Source organism: Mirounga angustirostris, unplaced genomic scaffold, assembly GCF_029215605.1.
Source record: "Mirounga angustirostris isolate CCGP_5_RB_7025 unplaced genomic scaffold, mMirAng1.0.hap1 SCAF_4, whole genome shotgun sequence".
Classification (NCBI taxonomy): Eukaryota; Metazoa; Chordata; class Mammalia; order Carnivora; family Phocidae; genus Mirounga; species Mirounga angustirostris.
In genome coordinates, this window is record NW_026991712.1 from 16,117,549 (window position 1) to 16,137,059 (window position 19,511).

At 39.7% G+C, this 19,511-nt stretch overlaps 2 protein-coding genes across 12 annotated transcripts in view; one reads left to right on the top strand and one right to left on the bottom strand.

The window, feature by feature from the left end:
* The window catches only part of TATDN1 (TatD DNase domain containing 1), a 42,810-nt gene that overhangs the window by 14,368 nt on the left and 8,931 nt on the right, over positions 1-19,511 (top strand). For 3 of the 10 annotated variants that reach the window (XR_010410517.1, XM_045895915.2, XM_064587899.1), the window contains 6 exons: positions 901-964; positions 2,853-2,996; positions 3,093-3,135; positions 8,639-8,724; positions 8,817-8,857; positions 11,037-11,113. Coding sequence is in view for 9 of the 10 variants with exons in the window: in XM_045895915.2 (XP_045751871.1) it covers positions 901-964; positions 2,853-2,996; positions 3,093-3,135; positions 8,639-8,724; positions 8,817-8,857; positions 11,037-11,113 (455 nt within the window). In the remaining variant the exon portion in view is untranslated. Of the gene's footprint in view, positions 1-341; positions 965-2,852; positions 2,997-3,092; positions 3,136-5,143; positions 5,270-7,485; positions 7,515-8,638; positions 8,725-8,816; positions 8,858-11,036; positions 11,114-19,511 lie in introns of those variants that run through there. The other 7 variants (XM_064587900.1, XM_064587901.1, XM_045895921.3 and 4 more) reach the window with 7 other exon arrangements.
* The window catches only part of RNF139 (ring finger protein 139), a 45,106-nt gene that overhangs the window by 1,538 nt on the left and 24,057 nt on the right, over positions 1-19,511 (bottom strand). For both annotated transcript variants that reach the window (XM_045895913.3, XM_045895912.3), the window contains exon 2: positions 9,100-9,175. In XM_045895913.3, the coding sequence (XP_045751869.1) occupies positions 9,100-9,175 (76 nt within the window). The remainder of the gene's footprint in view (positions 1-9,099; positions 9,176-19,511) is intronic.

Below are 19,511 nucleotides of genomic sequence, written 5' to 3' on the forward strand. Positions count from 1 at the left end.
AAAAAAAAATGTGATGTGAGTGGAACTGTTTTATTTACTTATTTATTTTAAACATCTCTTGAATGTCTGGCTCTTAATAGAAGACTGCTGAACTTGGATATCTGTTTTTGCAGTCAGTCTGTTGTGATATTACACATCATGTAGCCTCTGGAATATCTCATTGCACACTTGGGGCCGGGTGAGAGTGAAAAAAGGCAAAGAGCATCTTAGAATTATTATGAAAATAGTTTTGACCTCACATTCCTCCAGGGGTTCTGGGACCGCACTTGGAGAACTGTTGAATTAATAAACACTACTGAATCTCCAATTTAGATTAAAAGAATTCTTTTTTTTTTTTTAAGATTTTTTATTTATTTATTTGACAGAGACACAGCGAGAGAGGGAACACAAGCAGGGAGAGTTGGAGAGGAGAAGCAGGCTTCCTACGGAGCAGGGAGCCCGATGTGGGGCTGGATCCCAGGACCCGGGGATCACGACCTGAGCCGAAGGCAGACGCTTAACGACTGAGCCACCCAGGCGCCTCAGATTAAAAGAACTCTAAATTTAGAAGTCTTTATTTTTTATTTATTTATTTATTTTTTAGAAGTCTTTAGTTATTTGGTCTTTCATAATGTGATCTCTGTGCTTAAGGAGCTCTTGATCTAACAGGAAAAACAGACATGTGAATACATTTTAATGGGAAGGCGTGACAAATTCTGTGTTGTATGTATGCTTGTATGGAGAGGGGTAGTCAGGGACCACTCTAAATAGGTGATGACCTTTCAGCCAAATTTTAAAGGAAGGGTAAGTGTGTGACAGTCAAAGAGAGAAAAGCATTCTGGAAAAAAAGCAGCAGGAAGGCATGTTTGGGAAACTGTTGCTGATGCTCTATTCAAGTAGGCTTATTTCTTTCTATTTCAGTTTATGATTACAGGTGGAAATCTGCAGGACAGTAAAGAGGCACTGCATTTGGCACAAACAAATGGTATCCTCATATTACTTTTACCCCCTCCCCCCAATATGAATTATTTTGAAGAAATCTTTCTAAAAATGGCCTCAGGTACAATACAATGGATTGTGACTGTAGAAATAACAGGAAAACAGACTGATTGCAATGGGACATGATTAAAATGCAAGAATTCTAAGTACCCACTGGTGTATCAGATGTGATTAAACCCTCTCTCTCACTGTACTTAACAATTATTTTAAGATTTCAGTTAATGAGAATTAAGTTCACTGGGTATACAGTTTAGCCTCACATATTTCTGATGTAAGATTTTTTATGTTGTAATGTGCTTAGATGTGAGTTGCTTTTTATTTGCATTTTTAAAACTTAAACTGTTAAGGGTCATTTATTAAATATTTATCACGTAGACAGTTGTTGTAAGGCCCCAGGAATGCAAGTAATAATAAATAATCTCTCGGCTCACTTTATGTTCATACATTTTGCATTTTATTTAAAATCTATGAAGTTTTGTAACTGGTTCCTAAGGAAATCCTAGTTACAGAAAACCTCTCCTTTATCTGGCATTCACTTTACCTAACTTATTTTGGTTTTGTGTTTTGGCATGCATGCTTCTTGTGCTAGACATTGAAGAATTAGGCATTCCATGTTATTTTTCAAAATACGGATTTACTTATTAAAAGTTATTTTTTATGGAAATCTTTCTAAAATGCATACTTCTCTTCAGGATCCACTGACACTTAGTGATTAAAAGTAGTCACCTTCCGAGATGCCTTTGGGGGTATAAGAATATGGCCTTCTGTACTTTTTAATCCCCAAAGAGATCTGCTTTTAAAAGTTCTTGAAGCTCTCCTTGTCAGCCCTCTTCACTCCTCCTCCCCTACGGTGTCCTCACTGCTTTAAAACCTCTGCCTCCTTTATATGTAAACACCTGCAGGAGAGGCTGAGGAAGGCTCCCCTCCTCTCCTGTGGGTTCAGGTGCAGGCCACTCAGAAGCCCTTTTTTTTTTAAAGATTTTATTTATTTGATAGAGAGAGACACAGCGAGAGCGGGAACACAAGCAGGGGGAGCAGGAGAAGGAGAAGCAGGCTTCCCGCCGAGCAGGGAGCCCGATGTGGGACTCGATCCCAAGACCCTGGGATCATGACCTGAGCCGAAGGCAGTCGCTTAACCGACTGAGCCACCCAGGCGCCCCTCAGAAGCCCTTTTTGACTTCATATTTGTGTTCCATACAATTACAGCTGTCAAGGTGTGGTCTCCAAATAAGTGAGCTTTATTTTTCATTAGAAAAACCAATCCCAGAGTGTCTGGGTCAGTCAGTTAAGCTTCTGTCTTTGGCTCAGGTCATGATCCTAGGGGTCCTGGGATTGAGCCCGGAGTGCTCCCCACTCAGTGGAGAGCCTGCTTCTCCCTCTCCCTCTGCCCCTCCCCCACCTTGTGCTCTCTTTCTTTTTCTCAAATAAGTAAATAAAATCTTAAAAAAAAAAACAAAAAACAAATCCCCCTTCCATCTCTTTAAGTCACCCTTTTTAAGGGGAAGAAATACATTTTGTTATATTAAATACATGAAAAAGACAGTGATGTGAATAGTGAATATAAAGGATATAATTAGGTTATGACATTTCATTCTCCAAGAAATTGTTTCACTTTCTATTCTACAAGACTCAATAAATACCAAGCTTTGGAAAGTTGAATTAATTCTTTTTACAAATATGTTATGGCAATTTTCATATTCATGTCCTGCTTTGTTAAGGTGTTCCAAAAATTATATGATTGAACTTAATTCTTGTGGTTCAAATAGTTTATGGCTATTAAAAATTAACCAGTTGAACTTATTCTATCATTTTGCATATTAAATGTAATATGAAAAATATTTTGAAAATAATCCTAAGACATTATTTTGTGCTAGATATGTTTTTCAGTACAGTTGGATGTCATCCTACAAGATGTGATGAATTTGAAAAGAATGATCCTGATCTTTACTTAACGGAGTTGTTAAATCTTGCTGAAAACAATAAGGGGAAAGTTGTAGCAGTAGGGGAGTGTGGACTGGGTAAGTGCCAACCTAGCCCTGTTAGAGTGACTTTGAAAGTGATTTGTTCTGTATACGGTAATGCGTTGTTACTGGTTCTTTTTTTATCTTTTAAAGATTTCGACCGACTACAGTTCTGTCCCAAAGATACTCAGCTCAAGTAAGGAAATTTTTGACTTTCGTAATTATCATACAATCTTAAGTGATTTTTTTTAAATAGCTTTTATCTGTTCAGAATGTAGTTGGATTAAGCATCAGGATTTTTTGTTTTTCCCTTTGTATATCAAAAGTTAAGTGAAATGGAAGGGATGGAAGCATACAGTTCCTAACCGATTAACCATCTAACTTAATTTTAATGGTAGAAATAAGGGATGAGTTTTACGTGATGGAGACTTTCGTTGTTCTTTGCCTCATGAATGTATTCATGCATGAACCATTCCAGTGAAATGATTTAAATTCATTTGGGGGCATGATTTAAGAGCCAAGGGTAAGAAATTATAGGATCAATCATCAAAGTAGGAAAAACCTCCTCTTGCTGGGCACTGGATATAGTCAACTTAGAATGTGAGGGTCTTTTCACAGGACCCATGTGGAGAGTGGTGGCGTCTCAGAAAATTCCAAAGTTCCCAACCCTTGTAGACTTCCTGCAACCCACTGCCTATACCTTTTAGTTGGAGCTCCTGTCAGCATATCGGTGGGTAGTGTGATAGGCCAAAAAGAAAAATTAGGTCATAGACTTAATTTAAGACATGAGCATTTTGTTGCGTTTCAAAAACAATGTATTAATTATCCAGGTGATAAAACAGTAGAATAAATCCTCTCAGAGCTGTTTAGTGATGTATGATGCTATGGTTTTCAGGGACATTCACATGATTACCAAGCAGGATTACTAAATCCTTAACATCTCTTGAATATCATTTATAGGTCACTTACCTTAAAAGTTCACATATTCACATTTAAATAGAAAAATAGGTTGTTTCTTAGGTTAAGCCCAGAGATCATAATTCCTCCACTTTAGATTCTGTTTTTGGCCAAGATGAATGTCATGACGCAAACAGACGGTGTAGGGTGTGACAATCAAGGGCAGTGGTAGAGTCCCTCAGGATTCCCTCCTCATGAGACTTTGATCCAGATGCATTCAAACTGATTCTAAAATGCAACCTGAATACTTTAAACTCGATTTCTTTTGTATCTAATGAAAATATTGAGAAATAAAAATTACTGCTCTGAGAATATTTCCACCATCACCTTAAGATCAGAACTTAAAACAGTATGTATAGCAGGGTATAGTTTATGCTTGAACACAGATACCAATTGCCCAGGTATTAATCTGTACTAGAGAGTTTAAACTCCATTCATTCAGTGAATGATTACCAAGTGCCTCCCCAGTGTAATACAAAGAATAGGCTTGGTTCTGATGCCTTTATAGACAAGAGAGGACATAATTAATTAAAATGGTTTGGAAAATGCTAACAAAAAGATGTATGACAGCAGGGGGGAGGACCTTCTGGGGGAGTCAGGGAAGGCTTTGCTAATAAGGTGAGGGGATGTGAGCTAGGTCTCTTCCAGAGTAGATAAAGCTAAGGACAAACTAAAGTATGGTATAAATTTTGAAAAGACGGGCAGTTCAATTTGAGATTTTTTTAAAATTATAAAACATCAAATGATTTAGTAAAAAAACACACCAGTAGGAATCCCATTTGGATTGATGTTAAGGAAACAACCCCCTCCTTCTGCCGATGCTCCCTCTTTTCCCCTAGCATATGCTCCCAGAGTGCAGCTCCCTCCCTGCACACAGGGTGCTCTGTACTTGTTTCAGCATTTTGCACATTGTCCTGGAATACGTTTATGTCACCCCTTCCCGTCCCACAGCAGACTAGTGTCGGAGTTCTCCGGAGGCACGTACCCAGCCTCACTCATGTTGTCGTACCCACAGCACCATGCACAGTACTCTCAGCGCACGGCAGGTACTCCGTAAATGTTCACAGAGTTCTTAATAAGGGGAAAAGGCTCTTTTTGATTCCTGGAGAGCAGCATGGATTGAAAAGCTTATAATTCAGCTTTTACTGTTGGATCTTTTCTTGGAAGAATTTAAATTTGGGGGCTGTTCTTTTATACCATCTGAGACAATTAACCAGTGTATGTTTTGTTGCTTTTTTTTTTTTAAGTAAAAATGCAGTCAGGAAAAAGATGTATCAGAAGAGAAAAATAGAAAATGGTGTGATGTGAGTAGGCAAGACAGAACTAATGGGCAGTAGACACAGTGGCTAAAAAATACTGTCTGAGACCTACTGGTAAGTAAAGGCAGTATGTAACTGTGCAAAGTAGTTCTCTTTAGAATCAACAGCTTTGGGTTTAAATCGTAACTGCCATTTGGTGGCTGTATGTCTCTGTAAATCTCCATTTCCTCATCATTAAAATGGGGCTAATACTGCCTACCTTTTTTAACACTTGGTATGTAAAGCCCATCGCAACATGTATATGCTCCAGAAATTGTGGCTGTGGGGGTAGTCTTAGAAATACTTTCATCCTGGGCGCTTGGGTGGCTCAGTTGGTTAAGTGACTGCCTTCAGCTCAGGTCATGATCCTGGAGTCCCTGGATCGAGTCCCGCATCAGGCTCCCTGTTCGGCAGGGAGTCTGCTTCTCCCTCTGACCCTCTCCCCTCTCATGTGCTCTCTTTCTCATTCTCGCTCTCTCAAATAATAAAATCTTTAAAAAAACAAAACAAAACAAAACAAAACTTCCATCCTAAGGAAAATACAGACTCTTCTTTTTCCTTGGGGTCTTTGAAAAGATTTTTTAAAGAGCATGAAGACAAGGAAGAAGCCGGAGTTGCTAAGGAAAGGTTTTCCTTGAAGCATACGCTGTATTTTCAGTTTCTGCCCCGTGCTACATTCCCTTTCCTTGTTGCAAGTTCAGTGCTTAGTTCACTTGAGTTGGAGGAATTTGCTGTGGGATTTTCCTTGGGGCTTTAAAATGTTGATACTGGGCAGGTCTGTTTTGGAAAAAGAAATCCGACATCAGACAAGATTTCAAAATAACCGCCTGGGGATTTGGGGAACCTCAGAGATGAGAAAGTGAGGCTGTCCTTGCCATGGGCCAGTCCAGAGGCAGCCCTGCTCTGTGGATTAAGGTGCAGTGCTGTAAGGCTCTGGGCGTTTGGGAGTAGCCTCAGTCTGAATTACTAACAGCTACTCGGAAGCTGACCTTTTCAAGCCCTTGTCCTCAGTTATTGTTGACCCTAAAATGGAAGAAGCAGTAATACAATCAGAAGCAAATTACAGCTTCACTAAAATGAGCAAATCTAACTTCAACAGTGCTTTTCATATGTGAATTAAGAAAAAAATAAAAATAAAAAGAGAAATCTCTTGATAGGTGCCAGTTTCTGCTGCCCTGTAACTTATGCGATTTCTATTTACCATGGTGGGTTTTTCTCTTTAAAGACAACAGGTACTTAATGTCAAGCACTGGTTATCCTCAATTTATGTCATTAAGAGTAATTGGCCTCCTTAAGATACCTAGCTAGCTTGAGTGCATGGACCTTTCTTTTCTCATATGCAGAATTCCGGAGGCACGTTGCTTGAACATCTGTTACTTTCATAATTTTTACTTTTGCCTGCTGTGATAGGCTTATTCTCAAGGGGATCATTAGATTCTGTAAGTCTGTGGCTCGGTTGTGTGGCTTTGCACATAGAATTGTGTGTGAAAGAAATGATCCGTGTAGAGTGGGGAGCCGTAAAGCGGAGAGTGCGATGTGTAGCCAGAAGCCAGAGCCACGGCCAAGTTTACGTAATGACTGGAGCGCATTTCATTGCTGACATTTGAATTACTTTAGAGGTTATGGAAATAGTGACTTTTCTTTGAGTATTTCATTTCTATTTCCTACAGTCTGAAATTTCAGCACTTTGTTAACTAAAATTATTTTTGCTTATTCTAGCCCAGCAGAATCTGAAAAGGTGATTTAAAAGCCTAAACACTGGGTAATAAAGACAAAGACCACCAACATTATGAAAGCTATTTAAGAAGTACACTTATATTTCTGATTTTAAAATTTAGCGTTTTCAAGCGGACAAAGGGGTACTCCAGGAAAATGGTTGTCCTGTATTTCAGGGAGACAAGATAGAGGAATATATAGCAAGAGATTTAAATTAAACAGCGAGAAATTGTTCCCTAAAATTAAGGTGCCTAGAAGAGGTAAACTCCTGTAGGAAAATAAGACCCTTACTGTCTGTAACTCTTGGTTTCATTTGAACTGCATGACCATGAGTGGAGAATGAGTAAGCCCCGGCGCTGAGTGAGAAGACCTGGAACACCCACCCCGTTATATCATCTGGCTATTGTCATTATGCTGTGCGACCAGAAAAGGCTTCTTAGAAATGTCACAACTTTGTCATTTTGGCTGGGACCTGGAATTAGAGCACTCAAGTTCTGGGTCCAAGTTTGTCATGTTGTGTTGTGATCTTGGATGAGGTCCTACATCCCCTGACACCAGCTTTTATCCTATTCTAGGGTTATTTTGTGGATCAGATGAGATAATGGTATGTGGCACTTGAAAAACCTTTTTATAAAGTACTCTCCAAACATTCACAGCTGCCATTTTATTTTTTTAAAGATTTTATTTATTTATTTGACAGAGAGGGGGAGAGGGAGAGAGAGCACAAGCAGGGGGAGTGGTAGGCAGAGGGAGAGGGAGAAGCAGGCTTTCCACTGAGCGAGGAGCCCGATGAAGGACTCGATCCCAAGACCCTGGGATCACGACCTGAGCTGAAGGCAGACGCTTAACCGACAACTACCCAGGTGCCCCACGGCTGCCATTTTATCATATCATTTTTATATCTTTGAAAAATAGTGTTTCAGTTTTTGTGCTACTTATATTTATTTAATAAATCCTTGTGTTTAGTGGTAGTAATTTCTTATATAACAGCACATGGAAAACACTGAGTATAAAGCCTTCCCTGGCCCCTTGCTGGAGCGAACTGACTTCCACTGATGGTGCTCAGCCAGCTCTCGGGGCAAGAAGCTGGTGGTGTATTCTTCACCTCCAACACATGCTGCAGGGAAGGGATCCCATGGGTGATGGGAGGGTGTCTGTTTCATTTGCTTGGGTTTGGTGGGAAAAGCTAGTTAAAATTACTTGAGGGGCACTTGGGTGGCTCATTCAGTTATGTGTCTGCCTTCAACTCAGGTCATGATCCCAGGGTTCTGGGATTGAGCCCTACATCAGGCTCCCTGCTTCTGCTAACTACCCTGCACCCCCCCCCATGCTCTCTCTAGCTGTCTCTCTCTCAAATAAAATCTTTTTTTAAAAAAAGTAATTATTTGAGGGAACAGCTCCCATCACTGTAAACTTAAACATTATAGCTCTCTATTTCTAAAAGTGATGAGTAGTAAAGTGCTACCTAATTTACCTAGCAGTTATAATGGAAAGCTAACCAACATTTTTGAAAATAACTTTGTAATCCCAGAAAATGAAGTATCCTTTTCTGGAAGTTGTTATAAAAAAGCCTTTGGCTAAGCCAGATGTGTTATTTAAATGTCTGAGTTCATACTTCTATAATCTCAAAATAATAAAAGTTTTTTAACTTAAAAAAATATTTAACATAATTATTTTTCTCACGCTAAAGTAAAATTATCAAGGAAATTTTTTTTTGGTGTCCTACAGATATTTTGAAAAACAGTTTGAACTGGCAGAACAAACAAAATTACCAATGTTTCTTCACTGTAGGAACTCACATGCTGAATTTTTGGGTGAGTTAAAGCTGAAATCTCATTTAGGATTTAAGAATTTTACAGAAATCAAGCAAGGTGTTTGCCAACAGTTGTTTGTTTTTAATTCACAGACATAATGAAAAGAAACAGAGACCGGTGTGTGGGGGGAGTGGTAAGTAGAAGAGCTGTTTTTACTAGATGATGCCCAGAAGCTTCCTTGTTCCTCAGGTTGGCGAATTCAGGTATCAGCCGTAGATGTTCTTCCCCCCCCTTACTGAAGGACATACATTTACTATAGAATCTATGGACCAGATGTGATATATAAATCACACTGATTTAATTACATTTATTTTGTTCAAAGTACAAGAATGATAAAGAATTCAGTTCACAAGAAAACCCCATGAATTTACTCACATTTTAAGAGTGTAGGTGATACTCTTTTTCTCTGCCTCTTCCATCAGATGTTCCTCAGTGTTTTCCAGTTGAAATTCTGAGCAGAGTATAAACTAATTTTAATCAAGTATTTTAATCCTCACTTCAGGTTTGCCTTCTTAATTTCTTGTCACCTGTATTCATTTACTGTTAACCACTCTGATTAGAGACCCCTTTTTTCTGTAATTTGCTTCCAATCTCAACACTTCTGTGTGGTCATTTCAGTCAGTTCTCATAAATCTTATCTGCCTTAGCTCAGGCATCCACAGCAGCATTTTTTAAATCTTTTGGATTATGGGTTCTTTTGAAAATCTGCCTCAGAAAAATTCTCAGATGCACAAACTTTCACCTGTAATTTTAGGAGCGATTCACTCGTCTCTAGCAGAAAAGCTATGGTCCAAGTATATAAAATCAGTCGTACTAAGTCCAACGAAGAAAAGAGGAAGTGGCCCTGAGCACTCACCGTATACCCACACTGTGTTGCTTTGAGTGTCGCCTGTATTCTCGCGTTGTAGCCTCTGCTTCATGTCCCCCAGACGCTAGTGATGTTTTCTGCAGTGCTGTGCACATTTTTATCTACAGTTTACTGACCCTGCAGTTTATCCTTTAGGAACTGAGAGAGGCTTAGAGGCTCTGATTAATGCCCTTGGGATTAATGGTTCCACCTCTTAGCCCATTTGCTTTATTTCTAAAGAAGAATTTACTTAACAGCAACAAATGCAACCTAAATGTTTGACTTTTATCAAAAAAAGATATTGCCAAGGGGCGCCTGGCTGGTTCAGTTGGTAGAATGTGTGACTCTTGATCTTGGGGTTGTAAGTTCAAACCCCACATTGGGTGTAGAGATTACTTAAAAATTAAAAAAAAAAGGCTGCCAAATAAAGTATAACTAATTTTCTGAAATGGTTTATGAAGTCTTATTTAAAATTATTTGATTTTAATGGAGGACATATCTTCTAGTCAGCTGGAAATGCTGAAGGGAAGACTAAAGCCTTCTGGGCAGTTGTGGAACAGTTTTATTTTTGAGAAGCATGTTATTCATAGTGGATTCGGACCCTGGATGCTGTATGAACGTATTAATGACATCACTTGTTAGGTGTGTGTGCTTATTTATTTATAAAAAGATTTATTTAAAAGAACATGCATACATGAGCGGGGGAAGGGCAGAGGGAGAGGAGAGTGAGGATCCCAAGCAGACTCCGCACTGAGCCCCACATGGGGCTCGATCCCATGACCCATGAGATCATGACTGAACTGAAACCAAGAGCTGGATGCTTAACCAACTGAGCCACCCAGGTGCCCTGACTTGTTAGGTGTATTTAAAGAAGTGTTGTTACTTACTGTTTTGGTTACACAAATACATCCAAAGTGTGAAAAACTATGCTTGAATCCCTGTCTCTTTGAAGGAGAACACCACCATCTCACTCCTTTTTGCCTCCTGAGGTGATTATTACTGTTTTTTTAGTGACATTATCACAACTCTGAATAGATCTTCTTAAAACTTGCCTCTTAAGTCCTCTCTCTCCTAGAAAAAAGTATCCCGTAACATAAAAATTGAACATTTGAAGATACACTCTGCATGGTTTTGTCACATTTTTAACTTCATGCTTTTGCCTGAGAATGTGGCTCCCACCGCCGCTCCCCTTCCTGGGGGCACCGCAGGAATGCTGGAACAGCCATCAGCCAGCCCCGGACAGAAATCCCAGGCGGCCGTCTCCCCTCTTGCCGCACATCAGTGGAGATGTTGACCCATTTTATTGGATTTGAAAATAAAAATTGTAGGGGCCACCGCATTTGACACCCTCTGGTCCAGAAAACCCTAATGCATCTATATTTTTGCTAAGAAAGTCTTATTAGTGTTATTTAGGATTTTAAAGAAAGAGTAATTATTCAATGAAATTGTACCTGTACGTCCTTAGGTGCATTCATTTGATGGTACGAAGGAAGCAGCAGCTGCCTTGACTGACTTGGGTCTCTACATAGGATTTAATGGCTGGTAGGTCCTTAAGTTTGCTTGTTTTATATTAAGTAGATTCCTTGTTTTACAGTGAATTGTAGATAAGGATTTAAATGTATTTATTTATCACATTGATCTTGGCCTGCAAATTTCCTAAGTATGAAAGAAATTAAACTACATTACTCCTGCAAGTAAAACTTGAAAGTTAAAGGGCACCTGGCTGGCTCAGTTGGTAGAGCATGCGGCTCTTGATCTTGGGGTGGTGAGTTCAAGCCCCACTTTGGTCACAGAGTCTACTTAAAAAAAAAACTTGCAGGTTATAAACTACTAACCCTGTATCACAGTTATAGAAAACAGTTTTGTATGGAGATTGACAGCTTTCTCTAGCAACGCAATTTTTTCTCAAGTCATTTTATCCCTTTAAAACATCCATGTTGGGGCGCCTGGGAGGCTCAGTCATTAAGCGTCTGCCTTCGGCTCAGGTCATGATCTCAGGGTCCTGGGATCGGGCCCCACATCGGGCTCCCTGCTCTGCGGGAAGCCTGCTTCTCCCTCTCCCACTCCCCCTGCTTGTGTTCCTGCTGTCACTCTCTCTCTCTGTCAAATAAATAAATAAAATCTTAAAATAAATAAATAAAACATCCATGTCCTCAGCATTGTGTATGCATATACACAAGTGATGTCTGCCCCAGGGGAAAAGTCCTACTATGACATAATCATTTTGTGTATCTCTATAGGCCAAGAAATTGAGGCTCACAGTAGTTAACAGGCATAAAGTAACTCACAGCTTGAGAATCAGTGTCCTTTGGCGCCACCCTCGCTGGCCTTCCTGCTATTCCACCACACCAGTCTGCGTAAGCCCAGTATAGTCAGCTAGCACCGCTGGGCCCCTGGGCTTGCCCTCTCCAGTGTCTCATTCCTTTTAAAACTACCACTTAGCTGACTACATTATTTTTAACTAAAATATCTCTTCAGGGAAATAGAACCATGAAATTATTTGCTATAGAGTTCAGATTTATTTATATGTCCTAGATGCTGCTTCTATATTTTAATCATTTAATTAATAAACCTCTATGGAAAGGAATACATGAATAATGGATTGTAAAGTAGTTCTAAAAAACTTACACACACAGTCTCCCCACCATACTCTCTACCTGTAAGTCAGCTTTTCCAGAGACGCGCACTTTGCTCTTCATCGTCCTAGGTCTAAGTAATATTTATGTATGTGCGGTTGTCTCTTAAATTCATCTCCTCTGTCTGTTTCCATGAAGGAGTACGAGCGTCTTCGTTCTTATATCCAGCACTTTCCTGCCACCTGCATTCTTTCCTCCAGAGGCTTATCGGTGTACTTCAGAATTTTAGGTTGTATGCATATTTAGTGTTTTCATTATTAGGTCTGTGTAAATATTGTTGACTGCTGAACTACAGGATATACCGCTTTTTTATTTTCCTGGAGCAACTGTCCTCGTTTTTATTTACTTGGTTTTCTTCAAAAGTTGAAGCCTTCTCACACTTTCCAACAGCTCTATAAAATGCCTTTCTCTGTTTTTCTGCATGAGGAAAACTGTCTAGATAATCTGGCTGTCTAGATTATCTGCCAAGTTCCTGACCTTTCCATCTTCTTCATTTTGGACCACTGTCTGCTCTGTGATGGAACTCTTTTATATCCCATGTATTCAGTTTTGTTGAATGAATTTACTTTGCTCTTGAAAGTTTTCCTGGATAGTTAATGAAAGAAAAACAAAAACCCTTCCATGTGGTATTTTTCCTGGGCATAATATTCTGGACTAGAAATAATTTTCATGAGAATTTACAGGGCTCCATTTCTAGGTTTAATGTCAGTAAATCAGTGGCTATTCTGATTACCAGTCCTTACCCTGTGACCTACTATATTCTCCCAGTGGAATATTTTATTTCTTTACCGTTGGTATTATCAGATTTCACAAATGTGTTTTGATGGGTTTGTCATTCAGAGTTTCTGCATTTTCTACTGGCCCATTCCAGCTAGAAGCTCATCTCTGTCAGTCCTGGGAAATTTTTTCTGTTCTTTCTTTGGACTGCCCAAGCTCATACTGTGATCTCAATTTTTTTCCCCTTATAATTTCTATCTGTTTTTCCCCCTACTTTTTTTTTTTTAGATTTTATTTATTTGACAGAGAGAGAGACAGCGAGAGCAGGAACATAAGCAGGGGGAGTGGGAGAGGGAGAAGCAGGCCCTCTGCGGAGCAGAGAGCCGGATGTGGGGCTCGATCCCACGACGCTGGGATCATGACCTGAGCCGAAGGCAAACGCCTAACAACTGAGCCACCCAGGTGCCCCTTCCCCCTACTTTCAAAAATATTTTTCAACTTTTTAATAAAATTTCAGCTTTCTGGTTTTAATCTCTGAAAGCTCTTCCCTACCATTATCTAGTTTGACAGATGCACCTTATCTCTCTAAAGATATGAATTACAGTTATTTTTTTGTTTGCCATAGGATGCTTTTATTTCCTCCTCTTAGTTTCTGTCATGACTTTCTTCAAATGTCAGGCAATTCTTATGCAGTATATTTAAAAAATTAAGAAAAAAGCTCTTTGGAATCTCTGTGGGGAGACAGCCCATCAAGTGGCAGGCCAGCTGACCTCACCAGGGATTCCTAAATGTCAGTTTGTCAGGATCTTTCTGGGTTGCTTCATTTTCTTCAGAGAGGGATCCTCTGATCTCTGCTGGAAAAACGGTGGGGATTCATCAATGTACCTGTGTTCTGGAGGAGAATGAGGTTGGAGAGAGGACCTCACCGAAAAGTTAGCATTCAGACCGGTCTCTGTTTTCAGCCCCATGCTTCCCCCCTGTGCTCCTCTGTGCTGCTTGTTCTCTGATTTAGCTTCTCCAGAGACTGCACGCACAACCTCTCCCCACTTCTCTCTCTCAGGCCAGGGGTAGGGGGCAGAAGTAGTCCTCACTGTACCAGTTCACTGGAAAGTAATGAGACTTCTGTCTTTTCTGTTCCCCACCTTTTAAAACAGTCCCCACTCAGTCCCTTGCCTTATCCCAGCCTAACTACCTAGATCTTTCAGTTCTTAGAACTTCCTTGGGTGAATTGGTTTGCTTGTCTTCAGTATCTCTCTCTGCAGCCACATGGCACTTAAATCACTTAGCACATAAACAGATCATTTATCATTTTACCATCTACTTTCTGCTTTATATTTTGTGACTAGGAGTCAAAAACATCTCCTAGTTTCATCAAAATATGTGGGGTTTTATTTATTATTTTGAAATGATTTTTAAGAGAAGACAGTAGGGGTGCCTGGGTGGCTCAGTTGGTCGAACATCTGACTCTTGGTTTTGGCTCAGGTCATGATCTTAGGGTCATGGGACTGGGCCCCACGTCAGGCTCCATGCTCAGCATGGAGTCTGCTTGAGACCCTCTCTCTCCTTCTGCCCTGCTTGCACTCTTTCTCTCAATAATTTTTTTTTTTTTAAAAGGGAGAGGGTAGAAGGTCTTTATTTCACCAACTTGAAATGTCCATCTGTCTTAAGAGATTTCTATGTGACCTTGAATTTATATATTTCTATGTGACCTTGATTTTTTTTTTCCTGTTTTCCTGTATTAACTCAGAATTAATGTTAGTCGTTTAATCAGTTTCTATTCTTATTCTTAAATTCAATTTATTGCAGTCTTAATCTGAGTCTCTGAGTTATGGTAATTTAACCTATACTACCTATGACATAAAGTCTGGTTTTCTAAGGGTTAAATTATAACATTTTCCTCCAAGAAAATGGGAAAGTTTCAGATTTGACTACAGAATCATATAGCTGCTCTCCCTTAAATGGAAAACCTTATTAAAGATATAATTGGCTTTGATTTAAAAATATTTCTTCATAGTATATATTCTGTATTTACATCAGTTTTTACAAGCATGGAGTATACGTAGGAAACATCTAAGTCAGACATTTCTTTTCAAGAGATTAAAAATATGCAACTAATTTGATAGCTGGAAGTTTTAAATACCCATATCAAGCATAGCAATATATTTTTTGAAAATACTCATATTGATCAACTGTTAAGCTGGCTGAAAAATAGGAGTTTTGTTTTTTTTCTAGAGAACAGTAATAAAAAGGCTGGTATTTATGGCAAACTAGACACACATTTCCCTTTCCCTCCTCCTAAAATCATTCTAAAGTAAAATCCTACATATTCAAAATGGAAAACCTATAAGAGCAAAGAAACAAGGCTGGAGTTTCTGGAAGAGACCACTTAGACTAAAGGGCCCCAGAGAAGGTGAGAACAAATTTAGCATGCAGAATCGCAGAGAGGATTTTGGGTTTAGAATTTGTGACAAATAGGACCAAATTAGGGTAATTCAAGGCCTTTGTAGAGAAAGATATCACTCCCTATATTCATTGCCATGCACAGAGTGCAGGTGCAGCAAGCATTTCTACTCAGAGGGAAATCGCTTTTCTCAAGAAAACTGAACAAATTATGAGAGCCAAGACTTGGCAATTCGAATGTTGATCCCACAGGAAAGCATTTAGAGGAGCAAAAGACTCACAGCCCCCTCCCTTCTCACTCTTAAATGAAATTGCAGATCAGTATGCCCAGTCCTGGCCTGTCCCACAAGGAGCTTCCAGTTAGACTCCCCACTCAGAACTGACAGTAAAACAGTCCCCTGTTTTCACAAAAGCAGAGGGAACACAACACTGGCAACTCAAGCCTCCTTAAGTATAAATTGATAATTAAAGACCACCGGATAAATGAGGTGAACCAACAGGAAGAAAAAGACCAAGATAAATAGAAAAATCAACACCAGAGGAAACAAGGAAAAATTTAAGAGATCTGATATAATAAAGGCTGAGATGTTACATCCATAAAATATGAACAGAATATTACAAGAAAAAAACATGAGAGTTCCTTAATGATTAAAAAATGAATGTCTGTGTTAAAATACCACTACCATTGGAAGAAGTGAGGGACTCCATACATTTGACAGGAAGATACATAATTTTCTCCTCTCCCAACTACACTGGGTACCTAATAGTAGACACAGGAATTTGTATACAAGTATTCTAGTGAATAAAGGGCTGACAGAGTTCTATCAACATTCTGCAACTCCTGGTGAATGAAGAGGTCTAAGCACTGGGCAGCCATGGCTGCCTCCTATCACAAAAATACAGCCAGACACTGTGTGCCTCTCTAAAAGAAGATCATACCATCAACTATGAAAGTCTTGCCAAAAAAAAAAAAAAAAAAATCGAACCTGAATCTGGTCAAGACTCTAGATATCCTGTAAGAAATACAGAAGGCAAAATTTCCTTCATGTTGAAGGACCAGGGAACATGGTGGAGTAGGAGGATCCCACCTCCTCCCACAGACACACCCAGGCAACAACTATATGTAATGCAACGCATTCAGAGAATGACCTGATTAGCAGAACAGCTCTTCCACACTATAAAGAAAAAGCCACACTGAGAAGGGTAAGGAGGAGCCGAGACATGGTAGGGAACCAAATCTGTGGTACGGCAACTCAGAACCAGGAGGGATATCACAGGTGTAGAGGTCCTCCCGGAGGAGCAAGGAGATCAAGCCCCACATCAGGTGCCCCCTGCCTCCTGACTGCCCTGGGGATCTGCACCAGGAAGACAAGCCCCCATCACATTTGGCTTTGATAACCAGCAGGACTTCACTCCAGCAGAGCCAGAGTGCTATAAGAAACTGAGATGCTACTCTTAAAGGGCCAGCACACTATATTACTCCAAGATCCAGCGGAGAGGCAGCAGTTTGAAAAGTATCTGGGTTGTGCAGGAGGGAGATTTATTGGCTAATTTTAGGGTGTGTGCTGGAAGGGCAGGGATCTGTAGAAAAGCTCTCCAGGACTGGGAGTGCTAGCAGGTGCCATTTCTTTTGCTCTTCTCCAGCCTCTCTGGCCTGATGCTAATAAGAGTCAGTTCTGACACTCCTATCTTGATAGCACAGCCCACCCTGCTCTGGCATTCCGTCAGACCCACTCCACCCAGCCTGCCAGTTCAGGCAGGTGCCCTTCCAAAGTGGCTCCTGCCCAGCAACACCCAGGGGTTACCTTGTTTGGGACTGGTGAACCCACAAAACAATTACTGCCCCCAACCCCACACCTTGTGGACAGCTCTAGCTAGGATCACGTTCTAGCCCCACCCAGCTTGCCTGCAGCGATTCCAAGAGGGCTTCTCAGCCAGCTGGACTTGGGGATAGCCCTGCCCACCAGCACACCCACAGCTGCTGCAACACACAACAGGAGGGCATAGGCAGCCCATCAGCAACACACCCCCGGAGTGCTTGGTTCTCCCGACCATGGGGGGATATTTATTATGCTGCTTAGCCCCACAGGATACTTCCTACACAAGGCCACTGCTTACAAGGCTAGCAGATGTAAGTGATGTAATACAAAGAGAAAAAAAAAAAAGGCAAAATGAGAAGACAAAGGAATTTATTCCAAGTGAAAGAACAAGACGAAACCTCAGAAAAAGAACTAAACAAAATCAAGACAAACAATCTACCTGACAAAGAGTTCAAAGTCATGGTCATAAAGATGCTCAGCGAACTTGAAAGGAGTGGATGAAATCAGAAAAAGAGAAAATACTAAAAAGAACCAATTAGAGATAGTACAATAACTGAAGTGAAAAATAACAGATTATAGAGGATACAGCAGAACAGATTGGTGACCTGGAAGACAGGGTAGTGGAAACCATCCAAGCTGAACAGAAAAGGAATTTTAAAAAATAAGGATAGGTTAAGAGACCTCTAGGACATCAAGTATGCTAAAGGAGTCCCAGAAGGAGAAGAAAGAGGGGCAGAAAATCTGAAGAAACAGCTGAAAGCTTTCCTAACCTGGGGGAGGAAATAGATGTCCCCAGGAAGTACATAGAGCCCCAAACAAGATGAACTCAATGAGGTCCACACCAAGACACATAATAAAAAGGTCAAAAGTTAAAGAGAAAGTCTTTAAAGCAGTGAGAGAAAAGCAACTAGTTATATACAAGAGAAACCCCCTAATGCTATCAGCTGATTTTTTTAGCTAAAACTTTGCAGGCCAGAAGGGAGTGATGTGATGATATATTCAAAGTGCTGAAAGGAAAAAGTCTACAATCAAGAATACTGTGCCTGGCAAGGTTATCATTTAGAACTCAAGGAGAAAGAGCATTTCTCAGAAGTTGAGAGTTCATCACCACTAAACCGTCTTTGCAAGAAATGGTAAACATACTTTAAGCAGATAAGAAAAGACTAGAAGAAAATCATAAACAGAAAAAATTTCTCTGGTAAAAGCAAACATATAGTTAAGATAGTAGAGCATTCACTTATAAAACTAGTATGAAGATTGAAAAGCACAGTAAAATCAGTTCTCCAATAATTACACAAAAAGATGTAAAATGACACCATATACATAAAACTTGGAAAGGAGGAAATAATGTAGTGCTTTTAGAATGTGTTCAAACTTAAGTGAACATCAACTGAAAATAGACTGTTATAAACATAGGATGTTGTATATGAACCCCATGGTAACCACAAACTGAAAACCTGTAATAGATACACAAAAAGTAAAGAAAAAGGAATCCAAGCGTAATACTAAAGAAAGCCATCAAACCATAAGGGAAAAGAACAAGAGAAGAAAGAACTACAGAAGCAACCAGAAAACAGTTAACAAAAATGGTAATAAGCACATACCTATCAATAATTACCTTAAACATTAATGGATCAAATACTCCAATCAAAAAGCACAGGGTGACTGGATTAAAAAAAAACAAACTTCTATACGCTGCCTATGAGAGACTCACTTCAGACCTAAAGACACATGCAGACTGAAAGTGTGAGGAAAATGATATTCCATGCAAATAGAAGCAGCAGCAACAAAAAGCTGCAGTAGCAATACTTAAATGATACAATCTTTGTTTTGAAGTAAACTGTAACAAGAGACAAGGGCATTGCACAATGATAAAGGGATCCAACAAGAGGATATAACAACTGTAAATATCTGCACTCAACATAGCATCTAAATACATAAAGCAATTCATTAACAGACATAAAGGGAGAAATAGATAGCAATACAATTATAGTAGAGGACTTTAACACCCCACTTACATCAATGGATAGATCATTCAAACAGAAGCTCAATAAAGAAACAGTGGCTTTGAACGAAGTATTAGACCAAATACACTTAAAAGATATACAGAACACTCCATCCAAACATAGAATACACATTCAGTGTACATGGAACGTTATCCATGATAGTTCATATGTGTGCCACAAAACAAGTCTCCGTAAACGTAAGAAGATTGAAATCCTGTCAAGCATCTTTTCTGATTACAACAGTATGAAAAAAAAAAAAAAAAACAACAGTATGAAAGTAGAAATCAATCACAGAGGGGTGCCTGGCTGGCTCAGTTGGTAGAACATGCGACTTGATCTCAGGATTGTGAGTTCAAGCCCC